This window comes from Oryx dammah, unplaced genomic scaffold, assembly GCF_014754425.2.
Source record: "Oryx dammah isolate SB20612 unplaced genomic scaffold, SCBI_Odam_1.1 HiC_scaffold_13, whole genome shotgun sequence".
Lineage (NCBI taxonomy): Eukaryota > Metazoa > Chordata > Mammalia > Artiodactyla > Bovidae > Oryx > Oryx dammah.
In genome coordinates, this window is record NW_024070197.1 from 12243444 (window position 1) to 12261298 (window position 17855).

Here is a 17855-nt window from a genome sequence, read left to right on the forward strand (position 1 = left end):
AAATCAGCAAATATTTTTGCAGCACTTAACATTCATGTATTTACTCCTTGAAAACAACGTGTATTGCACATGTATTGTGTAGTAAAGTAACCCAACAGAAAAATGACACTCCTCCTAGTGGGAAGGCAGGTATTTAGAAAAACAACAACAAAAAGTGGAATACACAGACTGTTAGGACACTTTCTATGGGGAAAAGCAAATAAAGCAGGGAGAAAGGAAGTCGTGAGGGGGGGGTCATGTTTTACAGACTTTATAGTATGACGTCCTCTTGATAAAAGGACTATGAAAGACCACATGATCAGAAGAGGAAACGGAGGCACACAGAGGTCAGCAGCCTAAGTCTGGCCAAGAGGCAGGGCTGGAGCTGGAAAACCCAAGAGAGATTCCTTCCAGGGGTGGCCCTGACCATGGGCATGGGTACCTAACAGACCCCTCATTCTCTCCCTTGGGGAAGTGGGAGTGCAATGACCAAAAAGTTAATGACTTGGGTCTGGGGTCCCCCATCTCCCCATAGCTTAAGGCTTGATCTAGTTGGAATGCGGGGTTGGAGGGAGGGTAAGCAAAGGAGTTTATGAGATGGAGGCTTCCAGGCTGGGGACGTTGAAGGACTCGGAGGTGTTTCACCAGCAGGTGAGGTTTCTCCAGAGCTGGAAGGCTTTAGTGGGGTGAAGGGGTTAAGGGGGAGCGACAATGGAGGGGTTAACGGGGGCGGGCCTGGTCGGGGCGGGGCGGGGCCTCGGCTGGTGGCTCTGGCCCGGGGCCGGGAGGAGTCACCGCCGGGTCCCTGCGCCGCCGCGGAGCCCGGATCCCCCAGCCGCAGGGAGAGGCGCCGCCCGCCCCGTCCAGCCGCCACGCGCAGGTAGGCGCCGGTTCCTCCCGGGTCCGTGCAGGTCCCGCGGCCGCCGGCGACCGCTCCTCCCCGCGCCCCTCGCGGGCTTTGCGTCCCCGCGTCCGTCCGCTGCCTCAGTCTCCCGCGTGGCCTCGGTCCCCGCCCCTCTCTGGGGCTGGCTCTCCTTGCGTCTCCGCGACTGACTTTGTCTCTGGGTCTGTCTCCATCTCTCCGTCGGTCTCTGATGTCTCTCTGGATCTGCGGTCCCTCTCCCTCTGCTCGTGTCTCTCCTTAGCCATCTCGATGTCTCTGTGTCGATATCTTTTATCTCTGCCTCTCCGTCTCTTTCACTCCGTTTGCCTGTATCCCTGGGTCTTGATGAACTCTGTCTATACGGATCTCTCTGCCTCCGTCTCCCCGCTTCTGGGCATCTCTTTGCCTTTTTTCTTCCTGTCTATCTCTCTGTATGCCTCTGTCTCTGTCTCCACGTATCTTAGACTCGGTTCTGGCAACCTCACTCCGTCGCCATCCTTCTCCAACTTTCCCCTGGGCTGAGGGTCTTCCTGGGAGTCGGGTAGGGGGCAATAGGATTACCACCTGGGGCAGGTGGACTTTGAATACCGCTGTGACCTGGGCTCCCCCTTAACAGAGTTACCCCACTGCTCTGGAGGTCGCACCCACCTCACCCTCCAATTTCAGGAATTCCTGGCTGGGGGAGGGGGTAAACTTCCTCCCCAACTTCCTCCAGTCCAGGATTTGGCTGGGTCACCCATTAACTCCTTCCTGTCTCGGCTTCATCCCCGCCCCCCGCCCCCCCACCCCCTTAAACCACCCTGAAGGACAGCTGTGGAATTTCTGTGAGGCATCGACTGTGGGATGAATGTCATATATACTCAAATGGGATGAGAGCTGGGGGATTTTCTGGAGGGCAGAGATGAAGATGATGGGGGCCACACCCCTCATCACCCCCCAACCAGGGCCGTCCACCAGCCACACTTCTCCTGAACTCACCAGTGAGTCCCTGCGCGCTCAGTTGTGTTCAACTCTGCGACCCCGTGGACTGTCCCCGCCCGCCAGGCTCCACTGTTCATGGGATTTTCCAGGCAAGAATACTGGAGTGGGTTGCCATTTTCTTCTCCAGGAAATCCTCCCCTCCAGGGATCAAACCCACATCTGCTTCTCCTGCACTGCAGGCAGATTCTTTACCGATAAACTACTGGAAAAGAATTCACCAAGGGCCCTCCAACTCTGTCTCTGTGGATGAGCTTGACTTCAGGTTTGGGGTGAGGATGGGGTGGTTGTCCTTTCTGGGTGAGGTTTCAGTAGGAGAAAATAAGAGAGATTGATTTTTTTTTTTTTTTTTGCGGGGCTGGGGGAGCTCCAAAACTCTGGGAATCATAGCATCAAGAAGTTTTGAATGTTAACTTTTTTAAAATTAATTTTTTAATTAGAGTATCATCAGTTTTGAATGTCAAGTCTTTTCATGAAAGGACCCAAGTATGTGAGAATGATCCAAAAGGAGGATTGGGAGAGCTCAAACCTTCAAGTTCAAGGTCTTGGGGTATTTGAATCCTTCAGTCCCAAAAGATGGGCTTTGGAATATTGGCAGTTTTCAGTGGTCGCAGTGAGAGCTCAAAAGTGCTGTCAGAGCCAGCTAGACCAAACCCCCCATTTCAGAGATGGGGAAACTGAGGCCCAAGTGTAGAAGTCCCCAAGGTGAGTCAGTTTCAGGCTGGGTTGGGACTCTGGTTCCACTGAAGCCCAAATCCAAAGTACTGGCTTCTTTTGCTGCCACCACCTCAGATTAAAGTGGGGAAGGAGGTCTTCACAGGGAAGAGGGAAAAATGCCAGGGTGAGTGTGAATGGCTGGAACCCGGGAAGGAGCATTTTTAGAAGCAGAGGAGAGAAAATATTTCTAAAGCCACGGTGGTGGAGAGGGGATAAGAGTTGGTTGGAGTGGAAGGGGTGGAATTTCAGAAAAGGAGGGAAGAGAAGAAGGCAAGTGAGGAGAAGGGGCAGAGATTAACTCCCGCCTGACTCTGTCTCCTGACCCTCCCCATGAAGCCCACTGCTCCTGCAGGACAGGGCCTATAATTTGGTTTGTGTCTAGACAAATAATAACTCAGCCTCAGCCAGTATGTGATCCAGTGGGATGGGATGAGACAAAGTTTCTGGGCCAGGTATAGAGAGGCAGCCTGGGCTCTTAGTGTCCCCACCAGGAGGAGAGAATTAAGGGGCCAGGTAAATGTGGTGACTACCCACCCCCCGCCAAAATTAAATTCTTAGTATTACAATTCTGCACAATTTTAGAACTTCAGGCTCCTGGAATGTTGAAAAGAAAAAAACAACACAAAACTAGAAGAGATAAAGGGAGAAAAAAGGAAGTGGGGTTCACCATATCTGTAAAAAAGAAAGGGGAAATACAGATTCATGTTTGCTGGGCAAAGATAATGATCACTGAGAGTTTAATAATAGATTATGAAAGTTGTATAATTTTTTTTTAATCATAGAGCGTTCTAACAATAGAACTTGAGAATCCTGGAATGTGAATTTCCTGGGATATTGGAAACCTAGAAGGGTAGGGGTGTGGAAAGCCGCCATAATAATAATAATAGAATGGAAGGAAGGTAAAGTTCTAAAAGGTTATAATAATAGAACAGTAAACCATGGCCTGGACTAACAATAGAATCTGAGGATCTGAGAGCCTTGGGAATCTAGAACATCAGAGTAGAGTCAAGGACCCTCCCTGGTGTCCCTTCTGGGTGGTATGGGGGACATATGTGGGGGGATGGGGATACCTTAGGTAGAAATGGGGAAACTGAGGCCAGTGGAGTGGTCACGGGGGCCTGACTGTCCCCGGTTCTCGCCAGCCAGCCGCCAAGGCGCCAGGTGGGGAGCGAGGCTCTGTGATCACATTTCGTTCCCCTAATGAGCAGACCGACCGGAGCTGACTGGTCCCCAGGGGGCTGACAGGGGAGCTGGAGCCTTCAGAGGAGGGAAGTGGGGAGTGAGAGAGGTGACCTGGAGGCTTCTAGGACAAGGCTGGTGAGTGACAGGGGTGCGGGGCTGTATTACCTCTCCCTCTTGCTCTTTCAACCCCCCACCCCCAAGCCTTCAGCCTTGCTGGACTGAGAAGTTGCTCCTGGGGCCTGGCTTGAGTAGCTGAGACTGCACAAAGTGGAGTCAGGGGTCAGACAGTCCTTTCTGTCACCCCACTATCGCTCCACATTCCCAACTTCTCTCTTCCTTGGCCCTCTGGGAGGGACCAGCAGGGACCAGGAGGGAGCGGGGGTGTGGGGTTGGGGGAGAGAGTGCTGGGCAAGGGAGTCAGGTGATGGAGGGGCACAGGAGACCCCCAAGGTCACTTGCCTTCTGGTGGTGAGAGAGTCTGTGGGTTTTTCAGCAGAGTCTCAAAGAGGGCTGAGAACCCCAGAAAGACTTGAGAAAAAACAAGAGTACAGGGAGGGAAGAGAGAAAACATTCTTTTTCGTTAAGAACGACCGATCTGGGCAGCCTTGACACGTCATGTGACTTAGACAACTAACTGCCTTGTGGCCCTGGGCCTCAGTTTCCCCGTCTGTGTATCAAGTAGGAATCAAATAACCTTGTGCCTCCAGTTGTGGCATATAGGCTTATGTATTGTGGAGTTCTAAGAGTCTGCCATTCCATGCTATCTTTGTATGTGGAGGGGTTGATGTTGGGCATATCTCAGGTGGGGGAGAAGAGAGGACTGAATGCCCCTCCCCCACGCCTAGCATCCCGCAAGAAGCAGGTGGGTTGAAGAAGAGGGACCGGAGGAGGGAGGGGCGAGTGTCCTACTGGTTCCCCCTGGAGGAAATTAGCAATGGGAAGTGCATTTCCTTTGTCTGCAGGAAATCAGTCTCCGGCCTGTGTACCCACCCCAGCCTCAGCAGAACTGGGGGGTTCTTGAGAGGGTGGGACAAAGGGAATTTCTCCGCTCTCAATGCCTCCTTCCATTATGAACTGGTTCATTTCTCATGTCAGCTCCCCAGTGCCTGTGGAATAGTAATAATTGTTCAAACACTGCACAATTTATAGATGATATCACCTCTACCAAGGATTTTGTTTCTTTCTTTAAAATTAATTTTATTTTTTAGATTGGAGTATATAGTTGATTTTGGCGCTGTTAGATAGCATCACTGACTCAATGGACATGAATGTGAGCAAACTCCAGGAGATGGAAGAGGACAGAGGAGCCTGGTGTGCTGCAGTCCATGGGGTCACAAAGGGCCAGACACGACTTAGCAACTGAACAACAACAACAGCAGTTGATTGACAGTGTTGTGCCAGTCTCTGCTGTATGGCAAAGTGACTCAGTTATACATATTCTTGTTTTTAAAATATTCTTTCCATTAGGGTTTGTCACAGATGTGGAGTTAAGAAAATATTCACACACAAAAAAATTACTCATAACCTAAAAGTTGAGAGTTACGTTTTACTGGGTGGGACTTGTTAGGACTTTAAGCCTGGGAGATAGCATCTCAAGTCACCCTGAGAAAACATGCTCCAAGGAGCCAGGTTATACAGATGTTTTGCAACAAAGGGCAGGTAGTCTGAACATCAGATTATTGTCAATTAAAGAAAACCAGATATCCCAAGTTGAGGAATTTAGCGCTTTTCTATGTATTATGGGAAGATGCAAGAGTCTGGGCTCAGTGAAATCATTCCTTTGATAGGCACTTCAGCTATCTGGGGCCAGTATCCTGTGTTTTCACATCCTGAGCTTTCTAGGGGTTGGAGGGGACTCACCACAGCGAGTGGTTGCAGTCTGATGGCTGCTAGATGGCAGGTATTCTTTCCTTCCTGAGTTCCCTCAAGGCTCACCAGCTCACCATCCATTGTGGCCGCAGTTGCTGGTGAATGTGACATCCTTGTTTACTGATACGGCAGGAAATATTTCATTTCTTACAGGATATTGAATATAGTTCCCTGTGAATAAGTTGGGAGATGTTTCATCCTCTTCAATTTTCTGTAAGAGCTTGTATCGAATTGATATTTTCTTCTGTGTTTTTTTGGGAGGAGGGGCCATGCCATGCAGCATGCAGGATCCTAGTTCCCCAGACCAGGGATCAAACCCACACCCCCTGCAGTGGAAGCCAGGAGCCTTAACCACTGGACCACCAGGAAGTCCAAAAGATTTTTGTATCTGTGATGCGACTGATATAAAAGTTGTGCTCCACCTCCCCTTCATGCAGAAGGGGAAACTGAGTCTCCTGAAGGAGAAGTAATTCCCTTGGTCTTAACGGCTGAAGGAGAGACCCAGGGCAGAGAGAGAGAGGTGTTTTGAGTGATTTGTTCTGGGCTGGGGGAGGGGTGGTTCAGTTCAAAGGGAGGGACCGAATTGCACTGTTCTACTCCAGAGCAAGCCCTCTCCTTCCCATCTCCACAGGATCCAGGAGTGTCTGTGAGTCTGAGGTGGGGGCAGCCCTTCTGTTGACGAGGACCCCACAGGGGGTAGGACTTACTAAGCGGGACTCAGCCCTGACCTTTCAAAGTCAATTATGCAACAGAGAGAGCCTGCCCTTTTCACTTTTTCCTTCCTCATCTCTTTATCTCTGGGACCCTGCAGGGACTCGCTGGAGTTTGAAGTGGGGGTGCTGCTGCCTCAAGGGGAGGGGGTGCCTGTGTGGCAGCACGGGCTGACCAAATGCCTGTTCCCTCAGTCCAAAGGCATTTATTGAGTGCCTACTGTATGCTGGGCCTGTCCTGGGTGCTGGCAATAGCTACAGCAGTCAATACTCGGTCCCTGCCCTCCTGAAATGTCCATTCAAGACAGACAGGCAGACACAAACAGGATGCAAGGTGATGTGAAGAGAGTTGCTTAGTCGCTCAGTCGTGTCTGACTCTTTTGCAACCCCACGGACTGTAGCCCACCAGGCTCCTCTGTCCATGGGTTTTCCCCCAGGCAGGAATACTGGAATGGGTTGCTATTTCCTCTCCCAGGGGATCCTCCCAACCCAGGGATGGAACCCGTGTCTCCTACGTTGGCAGGCAGATTTTTTTTTTAACCATTGAGCCACCAAGGAAGCCCCGGAACTATGGATAAGCATATTTTCATTTTGCATTTGTGTCTTTTCTAAATTTCCTTCAATAATGACAGATTTCCCTCACTTCTTGAACTTCCAAGTACCCAATCTATTCAGTCTATCCCTTTAACATCAACTTCATAGCCATTGCCTCTGTCCTGACTCAGTCTTCTTTCTTGCCTTGACTTTTACAACAACTTTTTCCAGCTGTGAATAAACTAACAAAAAGCACCTCACAGACATGTGTACCTCTCTCCCACCAGCCATCTACAATGGCAGAAATCATGTCTTATTTATATTTATCTCCAGTGTCCAGTCCTATGCGGGGCACAGAGGAGGCACTCAGATGTTGGATGAACTAAAGTTCTCCTCAAATAGGATGCAACCTCCTGGAAAAGAAGAGCCCTATCTTGAGATTCTGTGATTCCTGTAATTCCTCCACACAGAGTGTGTGGGTGTGCGTGGGCAGGACGGTGGGTACAGAGGGCCTCCCTGAGGAAGTGATGGAGGTATGGGAGCTAGTCCTAAGTAGATCTGAAGGAAGAACAGAGGTGGTGAGGCTGGAAAGAAGGTCCAGCCTTGAGCCTGCTGAGGTCGGGGAGGGAGAGGTGGGCACAAAAGTCAGCTAGGCTGCAAAGGCTGGGCAGGCAGTGCCTTGTCACCTGGGGGGAAGACTTGGGGTTTTGTCCCAAGTTCATGGGGAAGTTATTGGAGGATTTCAAGCAGAGAACGATTAATAACAAGAGCTGACTGACATGTTAGAGAGACCTGTCTGGCTGTCACGTGGGGAGTGAGTGGAGGGTAGCCAGAGTGGCAGGCAGGAAAGCCTTGGGGAGGCTCAATCGCAAGGTCCAAGCCAGCGGTCATAGTGGAGCAGAGTGGGCAGCGCCCGGGGTTTCAGAGACATGCGTGGGCGCAGAATTTAGTGTGGAGGTTAGGGAGAGCCCAGAGCATTCTCCCATGGGAAGATGCTGCGCAGGCACCTGGGAGGTTCCCGTGGGCCTGCTGGATGTCTTGGGTCTCATCCCTCTTCCCCTCTTTGGCCCCTCAGTTTCCTCATCTGTCCTACTGACTCAACCAGTGGTTTTCAAAATGTGTCCTGGGGACTCTTCAGAGGTGGACTTCCTCCCGCCACCCCCTTTTATCTAGAGCACAGAGTAGCTTCTCCTTTTCACGGTCTTAGATGAGGTTCCCTGATGAGATATGTTTTTTTTAAAGTGGTTCCACAGCCTACAAACTGATGCAAACTGCTAGATGGAATGGCCTCTAAAGATGCCTCTACTTCAGGACTTCACTCCCGTCCTCTCGAGGGCTGACAGTGGTCCAGAGCTTGGTCCAACACTGTCTTTTGCCCTGTGCTTAAAGATCTCCCCAGGACCAGGGGGTGACAGGCTCAAGACTCTCACTCGGGGAAGTTGGAGGGAAGCGGAAAGAGACAATGAAGGGGGTGGTCTCTGAGGGAGGGGACTCCTGGCACTGCCCCCAGGGCTCCTCCTTGGTCGATTTGAGTTCTCATAACCTCCCTGCCCCAGTCCCCTGCATCTGTGCTTCCATGGGCTGTCAGCCCACGACCCCTTTCTGTCCAAGTATTCTTGGGTGAAAACTGACGTTCAGGCTGGAGAAAGGTGAAAGCCAAGATTTTCGCCCCCGCTCCCGTTATCAGGACCTTGGACAGGTCTCTGAACTGCTCTGTGCCTCAGTTTGTCAAATAGGGGGAATAACAGTACTTTCCTCATAAGGTTCTTGAAAATTTAAAATTCACAGCCATAAAGTGCTAAAGACAAGGTCTGCTATGTAATAGGACTCAAAAAAAATTTTAGTTGTTATTATCACCACCATCATCATCATTGTCAAGAATTCAGTGCCCTGGATTAAGAGTAGGAAGCTGGTTCTAGCCTGGTTCCATCGCTGCCTTGCTGTAGTGACCCAGCCTCTCTGGGCCCTGTCTCTATGTCTATAATATGATAGGTGAGACTAGTTTTAGCATTTCCTAAAGCATGATATGAGACTTGTGCCAGTTTTATATGGTTTCTGGAAGAAAGTTTTAAAGAAACAATTAGGGAAAAAATATAACTAACATCTCGAATCTGTGTTTTCAGTGATCTGTTGCTTAGATTAAGCATCATTAAGGTGCCTACCCTCTGGAGCTCACTAGAGTCAATGACAAAAGGGTGTGGGGAGCAGAGGGAAGTCCCTGACACCTCTCACGGCAGTTCTTTTTCCCCACAGGTACCGCAGAGTCAGCTTTGAACTGTGAAGCAGGGCCACCTCATCTCAACTGCTCAGCCCCCACCAGGACCAAGCTGGAGCCCCTCCCATGTCCCTTTAAATTTCCTGTATTGGTTACCCTGTGCTGATAGAGCCCTTACTCACCACCTTCCTGTTTCTTTAAAACCCTTCCCACATTCCCCAGACTGAGTCTTCCCTCTCTTTCATCCCTCATAGGACACCCCCCTTTTTTGTGGTCTTCGCCTCTTTGGTTACCTCCCTTATTTCCTTATTTCTTACTGGGATCCTAGGAGGTGTCAGCACCCCCATCCATCTGGCTTGGTCTCCTCCACTCCCAAACTGTGAACTGCCCTATCTCAACACTACCCCATACATTTCCTGCATCCACCTTCTAGTACATTTCACCTCACTGTTACTTTAGCATAGTCACGCTTACTTTCTACATCCTCCACAAATCTCTCTTTCTCACCACTGCCCACTGATGCCTTCATCTCCCGTATAAACACTCCCCTTGGTCAATCGTGTGTTACCCCAGTACTCTCCCATTTATGCTCTGGTTGGGTCTATAAAACCTTGACAAAGGTCTGTGTTAATCCTGCCACCCCCAAACCTCCCTCCTGTGGTAATTCTATCCTTTCTCCAACTTTTCTCTCTGAAGCCTCTGTCCTTCTCTGCCCAGTCTGGCCCACAATTCGCAGTCCACCTCATTCTCTAACCCGTGAACTGCCTCCCACCATGTTCCCCTGAGCCTCCAAGGAGGGGGCTCAGGGGGGCCTGATGGCCTCCCGCCCCCTGTGGCCCCATAGCCCCAGTGGGCCAGGGGAAGCACCCCGAAAGACCCAGTGCCAAGGATGGGCAACCGCACGTTGGAGGGCTGCCACGTGGACTCCCGCGTGGACCACCTCTTCCCGCCCTCCCTCTACATCTTTGTCATCGGCGTGGGGCTGCCCACCAACTGCCTGGCCCTGTGGGCCGCCTACCGCCAGGTGAGGCAACACAACGAGTTGGGCGTGTACCTGATGAACCTCAGCATCGCTGACCTGCTGTACATCTGCACACTGCCGCTGTGGGTGGACTACTTCCTGCACCACGACAACTGGATCCATGGCCCTGGCTCTTGCAAGCTCTTCGGGTTCATCTTTTACACCAACATCTACATCAGCATCGCCTTCCTGTGCTGCATCTCGGTGGACCGGTACCTAGCCGTGGCCCACCCACTGCGGTTCACCCGCCTGCGCCGTGTCAAGACGGCCGTGGCCGTGAGCTGCGTGGTCTGGGCCACGGAGCTGGGCGCCAACTCGGCACCCCTGTTCCATGACGAGCTCTTCCGCGACCGTTATAACCACACCTTCTGCTTCGAGAAGTTCCCCATGGAGGGCTGGGTGGCCTGGATGAACCTCTACCGAGTCTTCGTGGGCTTCCTCTTCCCCTGGGCCCTCATGCTGCTGTCGTACCGCGGCATCCTGCGGGCTGTGCGGGGCAGCGTGTCCACCGAGCGCCAGGAGAAGGTCAAGATCAAGAGGCTGGCCCTCAGCCTCATCGCCATCGTGCTGGTCTGCTTTGCGCCCTACCACGTGCTCCTGCTGTCTCGGAGCGCCGTCTACCTGCGCCGCCCCCGGGACTGTGGCTTCGAGGAGCGTGTCTTCTCAGCCTATCACAGCTCGCTGGCCTTCACCAGCCTCAACTGCGTGGCTGATCCCATCCTCTACTGCCTCGTCAACGAGGGCACCCGCAGTGACGTGGCCAAGGCCCTACACCACCTGCTCCGCTTTCTGGCCAGCAACAAGCCCCAGGAGATGGCCAACGCCTCACTCACCCTGGAGACCCCGCTCACTTCCAAGAGGAACAGCGTGGCCAAGGCCATGGCAGCCGGCTGGGTGGCAGCTCCGCTTGCCCAGGGGGACCAGGTGCAGCTGAAGATGCTGCCACCGGCACAGTGAACCTCAAATCCTGCAGAGCCCCTACTCCTCCTGTTTAACCTCCACTCCCTTCCCTTCTGGCCCAGTGTATGCAAATTGTATGTAAATAAGGCCCTGTTATTATTCATAAAATGTAAGAAAATAGGAAGACAGTGAGGCTGATGTGTCACTGATCAGCCGTCATCCTCTGCCATGACCCCCTGATAATTCAGTAGAACTGTGCCAAGCCCTGTGCTGGGTGGTGCTAGTGACCCAGCAGTGACAAATGGCGGCCCTGGCTCTGTCCTCATGACTCCCATTCCAATGGAAGAGACAGATCTATCCTGGGAGGGTGATGCTCCAGAGTGGGCAGGGCTCAGATGGGAGCCCAGGGGCTGGGGGAACCCAAGAGGGCCTCTGTCTCAGTTTGGGGGATGGAAAGGGCTTCCTAGAGGAGGGGACCGATAGATTAAGTTTCCAGAAGGTAAAGACAAAGAAGTTAGGATTATTTCCAACAAGTGAGTAAAAGTCTATGATTCAGGGGGAAAGTGGAAGGAGAAATTCATTGAGTATTGAACAATCAGTGTGTCTTTGGGAAGCCCCTGGTCATATAGAGTAGAGAGAGAGCAGGACAGAACATTTCAGAGTTTGGAGATAAAGAGATTTCTCTAAGTGAGGCCTGAGGAGGAGGAGGGAGCATGTCAGAACCCAAATAAGGGGCCATTGGTCAACTGTCTGGAGGAGCAGGGAGCAGGATAGGCTTGGGGATGGGGCTCAGGACAAGAGAAGGATATTCATTCATTCAAGAGAGATTTACTTATACCTATGCTGGCCGGTATATACAGTGACTAAGACAGTCCAGGCCCCGCCATCATGGAGCTCACAGTAAATGAGTAAATAAAGATAAATATTAAATTTGAAAGCAAAGGACTTCCTTGGCAGTCCAGTGGTTAAGACTCTGTACTTCCACTACAAGGAGCACAGGTTCAATCCCTAGTTGGTGAGCTAAGATCCCATATGCTGTGTGGTGCAACCAAAAAAAAAAAAAAAGGAATTGGTAAGGGTAATGGAGCAAGATAAAGCCAACTGAGAGGACAGAGAATGATATGGAGTCTGATCTAGATCAGGAGAGTGGGGAGGGCTCACTGAGAAGGGGGCATTTGAGAAAAGACCTGAAGGAGGTGAGGGGTCAGATGGGAGAGGGCTCAGGCAGAGGGAACAGCAGGTGGAAAGCCCTGGAGTAAGAGAGTGCCTGCATTTCAAGAGCCAGCAAGTACACACAGAAGCGTGGTAGGAGCAGAAGTGTGGGAGGACATTAAGAATGGAGATGAGACAGGGACAGGGGCCGATGTCCCAGAGCATTGTGAATCCATGTGAGGACCTTGCCTTTTATTCCAAGATAGATGGGAACCACAGAGGGGCTCTTAGCAAAGAACATTTGGGATTGGCTTAAATGCTAACAAGAGTCCCAGGCTGCTGAGTGGGGAATAGAATATGGGAAGTAAAGGCGGAAGCCAGAAGCCCAGGCAGGAGATGCTGACAGCTGGACCCGGGTCAGGGTGGAGCAAGCAAGGATCGGTGTCAGCTTTGGGATTTCTCTTGAAGGAATCCAATGATGGAAGAAATACAAGGCCCTATGGGATTGTGTAACCCTAGTCCCTTGCCCATCCTGGGAAAAGGGTGACCAGAGGACCTGAACTAGAAGGAACTCTGGGAATGATCCCAGGCACTATTCACCAGAGAGGCCAAGTGAATAGCCCAAGGTCACACAGCCGGTGAGTCAGTGCTGAGACCATCCTGGGTTCCCTTTCCCCTCCCCGCCTCTGCCTCTGTTCCCACGCCCCAGAGTGGCCAAGGCTGCTGCCCTGGCTAACGGCTTTCCCCTCCCTCCCCTGGCTCTCAGGGGTCAACCAGGAATGGCTGTCCTTTCAGAACCAGACTGGAGAGCAGGAGAAGGAAACACCCAGATCTGGACAGGCCTTGACCCCTCTGGGTGTATAAGAGGCTCCAGGCTAAGGAGATGTGAAGCCTACACACACACATACACACACACACACACACACGGGCATAAATACACCCTTGCCCCGAAAGTTCCCAGAAGAGGTTCCTGGGAGAAAGAAAGAGGAGGGAGGAGGGGAATGAGGGGGAAAAAAAAGAACTTAATGAGGACAACTTTTTTGCAGGAGGAGGGCTGGGTCACTGAGATGCAGGAAGTTGGGGCTCTGGTGCTGTGGGAGAAAGAAAAGAGGGAGGCCTGGGATCTGGCGGTGGCGGGGGGCGGTGCGGTGGTGGTGTTATAATTTTCCCACCCTGTCTCATTGCAGTACAGCTACCAGGATGGACATGTAGGGAGCCAGAAACTTTCTGAACATGGGCCCCTTGGGGAATTGGATGAAAGCCTGAACACTACCCCTCCACCAAATGCTCATTCCCATTCATTCAATAAGTATTGAGCACCTACTGTATACCAGAAATTGTTCTAGGAGCTGAGGAAATAGTAGTGAATTATACACAAAAACGTCATGTACAAGTTTAAAAGTTTCCTAAATGCATCAAGTAGAACCTCAGCCCCACTCCCAAGTTGGTTCTTGGACCCCAGGCTAACATCCCTAGGGATCAGGAGAAGACTCTAGGCTGGAACTCAAGAAACCCAAGGGGTTTCTCTCTTGATTACCCATGGAACTCTGGATAAATCCTTGTGAATTCTCTGGCCTCAGTTGGTCAGTCTGTAAAATGAGGGAGTGGTTGGTTCCCAGTGAGTGGATGATGGATCTGGAATAGGTCCCAAGCTCCTTCACAACTTCAGTCCAACAGGGATCCTAGAGAGGAGTTGTTTTTATGGAGTCTTGGCATTCTTAGTAATTTATAATATCAGGGTTCATACATGTCAGTATCACCATTATCTCAGATGGAGAAATGGGAGTCCATCAGGGCCAGGAAAGTGACAAAAGACACACAGGGAGTCCGAGCAGTTGCCGAGGGAAGCCCTGAGTCCCCTGACTCTGTGACCTGAAAGTTTGTTTCCTCCTGTACACAACTCTGCTCCTTGGACTTTCCCTCGCCCTCTGCCTCTTCCAGAATCTCTCAATTACCCATTAGCACTCCACCACCCAGGCATTTCTCTCAGACAACCTTGTTTACATGATTTTGCTCCCCGCTGGGTAAGGGATGAGTCTGGGACATGTTCTTTAAACTCCTTCCTGAGCCAGCTCCCTAGGGACCCTCCTCCCCAACGGAGGAAGTGGACCTGCTTGAGAACGGGTAAGTTTATTAGCCAAGAGGCTGAGTTATCAACCTCTCCTGGCCGAGGGACCTCGTGCCACTCCCCTGGCCTCTCTTTTTGGGCCTGTTTGTCAGTTACTTGGGAAAGGGATGAAATGAACCCTCGTGCTCAAGTTAGCAATAACAATGCTAATACCTGTGCAGTTGTAAGGGCTGTTGGGTGATTCGCATCATTCTAAACAGTTAACATAGTTCACTCATTATGTATTTATATTCAAGATTCTCATGCAAACCTCATAACAATCTAATAAGGAATGTGCCTTCTTATGATTCCCATTCTGTAGATGGGAATGCTGATACTCAGAGGTTAAGTCACTCGCCATACAGAGCAAGTAAACTGCGGAGCTGGGATCTCACTACAGGTTACCTGGCTAGTTTCTCACGACCAGTGACAGCTCTAAACTGAGGGAGAAGGTGCATTTGGGACGCCTGAGCCCTAACTAGGACTAAATAAGACTGCTCTTTTGGAGAAGCCGCGCAGGTACGCGATGTCACGGAGGAAGGCGATGACGTCAGCCGAAGCGGGCGTGGGAACCCATAGAGCCTTCTGCGAGCCGTTTAACGGTACCACCCTCTGACAGTCTTACTTCCGCCATATATTTGCATATTCATCAGAACGGACGTCGGAGCGTCAGCGTCGACGCCGTGACGTCGTGGACCCCCCCCCCCAGCGGTTCCCCCGGGGCGTACGCACGTACGTACGCACGCACGGCCACGAGAGGGCGGGGGAGGAGGGAGCGATCTGAGGCGCCCCTCCCCGTCAGCAAGGTTGCGTGTGCCCCTTGCGACCGCCAAGATGGTGGTGGGCGCGTTCCCTATGGCGAAGCTGCTATACTTGGGCATCCGGCAGGTCAGCAAGCCGCTTGCCAACCGCATTAAGGAGGCCGCCCGCCGAAGCGAGTTCTTCAAGACCTATATCTGCCTCCCGCCGGCTCAGCGTGAGTCTGACCCCACGTCCCTCCAACCTTTCCATTCTCTAACCCTTCTCAGGTGGTTGCTCAGGAGATGGGCTTCTGTTCACAACCAATCACAGCCCGAACCGGCAAAGTCTTGGCGCCAATAGGGAGGGTTCCTTGAAGAGGGGCATATGCGTAGCCCAATAGTAAGAATGGGCATGGGGTGAAGGGCGGGACAAAGTGCCCGCGCTTGATTTGGGAATGTTAGCCAATAGAGGAAAAGAGCGCGAGAAGATTGACGTCTAGACGAGCCAATAGTGTGGGCAACGGGAGTGATTTGGGCGGGGCATGCCAGGACTGCGAGGAACTGGGGAGAGCTGAGGAAAAACTTGACGGGGTCATTTGCCAAACCATCCTTGGGTGGCTTCATTCCTCAAACTCCACCTCTTACCTCAGTTTCCCTCCCGTCCTGGGAAGTGATGGGTGGTTTTTTCATCTGTTTAGGTCATTCGTTTGTCCCAGTTGTACTCCGGGGAATAGGCCTAGGTTAGGGGCGTGGCTCGGGGCCGAGTCTGGAGTCTGGAGGCATGACATGGGAATCTGGCTAAAGGAGTCATTTCAACTAAAGTGGACATTCATCCGTCTATTTATTAATCCACACATACACCATATTTGCTCTTCCATTCATTCAGTAGACAGGCCGTGCTGGCTTTTTGCTGGGCGGGGAGACACATTTACGATCCATCACTGTCACTCCAGAGTGGACAGGATGGTGCCACCTCCAGGGCTGAGAGACCTCCTGAGCCAGGGGCGTGGGGTCGGGAAAGCTGTCTACACTCTGGAGGAAGGCTGCCTGAGCTGAGATCCGAAGGGCATAGTAAACATTCAAAATATGGGCTACTGTGAGAAGACGATCTATGTGCTATGGACCTGTGGGAGCAAAGAATAAGGAAATTTAACCTAATTTGCTGGGTCGGGGAACCACCGTTAATCCAGCTGGTACTTCATTTAGTTGGTGTTTTCTGAGTGTCTGCCCTGTGATTGGCCTTGTGCTGGGCAGTGCTGGTGAAACAGCAGGAATCAAGCCAGCCCTAGTCGGTGCCCTCATGGGACTCACAGTTGGGTGAGGACAGGCCTGTCCTTCAAGGTGATGACCCAGAGTGGGCAGAGCTTGGATAAGGGAGCCCACTGGACCCTTGACCTGATGTAGCATTCAGGGAGAGCTTCCTGGCAGAGGAGACCTCTGGGCTGGGAACTGAAGGGTGAGAAAAATGTCACCAGACAGCACGAGGACAGGGATAATGTTGAGGGACAGGGAGGAGCGTGTGCAAAGGCCAAATGGTTAAGGGACGCACACTTCTTTTCTTTACAAGTTTGGATGCCTAAAATTTGCTTTGTAGGGTCTGGAATTCTTAATATTTTGGTGTTTGGTCGGTTGTCTGCCAGAGTTGCAGATCGTAGAGTGGAAAAGTGTTGGATTTCAGTTACCGAAGTGCTTTCCTATAAGCTTTCTCATTTGATTCTCACACTGTTTTGTCCACATGTCAGGGAGGGGAAATGACTCCCTGCAGTTTATCAAAGAGAAAACTCAAGTCTTGAGAGCAGAGGAGAATTGCTGAGGTCACACATGGAGTCTGGGCCACACTTAAACCCTGGCCCTTTAAGGCGGGACTTAAACCCTGCATTCTGGATTCCCAGAGCTGGTTTCTGTTTCGTGCCACTGCCTTTCTCCCAGACACTGTGGGATGTCTAGTATTGTGGTTTAAAAAGCAGCAGCTTGAGTCAAACTGACATGGGTTCCAAACTGGGTCCCCCCCTTCTCAGCCAGGTGGTTTTGGGCACGTCACTAACCCCTCTGAGGTTCAGTTTCCTCCTCTGTACAGTGGGTATTATATAACAGTGACATTTAATGGCCACTCACTTTGTGCCAGGCAGTGTGCTAAGCACGTCACAGCATTAAATCCTCACCAATTACTCTGAGTTAGACACTGTTATTATTCCTATCTTGTGTATATGCTGCATATGCATTTATGCTATAAATAATACTTATCTCATCCTGTTGTTGTGAGGAGTAAGTGAATGTATAATGGTAGGTCAGTGCATGGCTCTGAGTTGTGGCTGTCGTGTAGATGTTATGGATACAGCAGAAAAGAAAAAGCAAAACATTTTGTCTTCAGGAGACCTTACATTCTTAGCTTTGGGGGAAAGCCAGACAATAAAGAAAACAGTAAAGTGTGAAGTATATTCGATAGCACAAACTGCTCTGGAGAAAACATCAGGGATGCAGAAGGAGTATTTGGCGGATGGTTGTGAAGTTTAGATAGGATTATCAAGGTGACCTCATCAACAATATGAGGGGAGGAGGGAGCAAGCAGTACGGGTGTCTGGGGGAAGAGCTTTCTCACCCGAAGTCTCCACACCTGCCAAGGCCCTGAGGTGAGCACGCACCTGGAATGTTTGGTGAACATCGAGGAAGCCAGTGTGGCTGAACAGAGGGACAGAGTGGAGGCTGAGAGCGGAGCAGGTGGCGGGAAGGGGGCAGATCATGCAGGGCCTGTGGGCCCCTCTGAATGGCTGGGACTCACTGGAGGGTCTGAGCAGAGGAGGGATGGGATCTGAGTCCAATTTTCATGTGATCTTTTGGCAATCATAGGGTGAGCGTGGTTGCAGGTAG

The 17855-nt window shown here is 51.4% G+C and overlaps 2 protein-coding genes across 3 annotated transcripts in view; both read left to right on the top strand.

Annotated features, from left to right (window-relative positions):
- The first annotated feature begins 796 nt into the window (after positions 1-796).
- GPR4 (G protein-coupled receptor 4) lies at positions 797-11176 on the top strand. The gene is made up of 2 exons (XM_040252517.1): positions 797-859; positions 9106-11176. The coding sequence occupies exon 2, from the start codon at positions 9957-9959 to the stop codon at positions 11043-11045; it is 1089 nt and encodes a 362-aa protein (XP_040108451.1). The 5' UTR covers positions 797-859; positions 9106-9956; the 3' UTR covers positions 11046-11176.
- A 3794-nt stretch (positions 11177-14970) lies between these two features.
- Positions 14971-17855, top strand: part of OPA3 (outer mitochondrial membrane lipid metabolism regulator OPA3) — a 67066-nt gene continuing 64181 nt past the window's right edge. For both annotated transcript variants that reach the window (XM_040252616.1, XM_040252617.1), the window contains exon 1: positions 14971-15223. In XM_040252616.1, the coding sequence (XP_040108550.1) occupies positions 15082-15223 (142 nt within the window). In that variant the 5' untranslated portion in view covers positions 14971-15081. The remainder of the gene's footprint in view (positions 15224-17855) is intronic.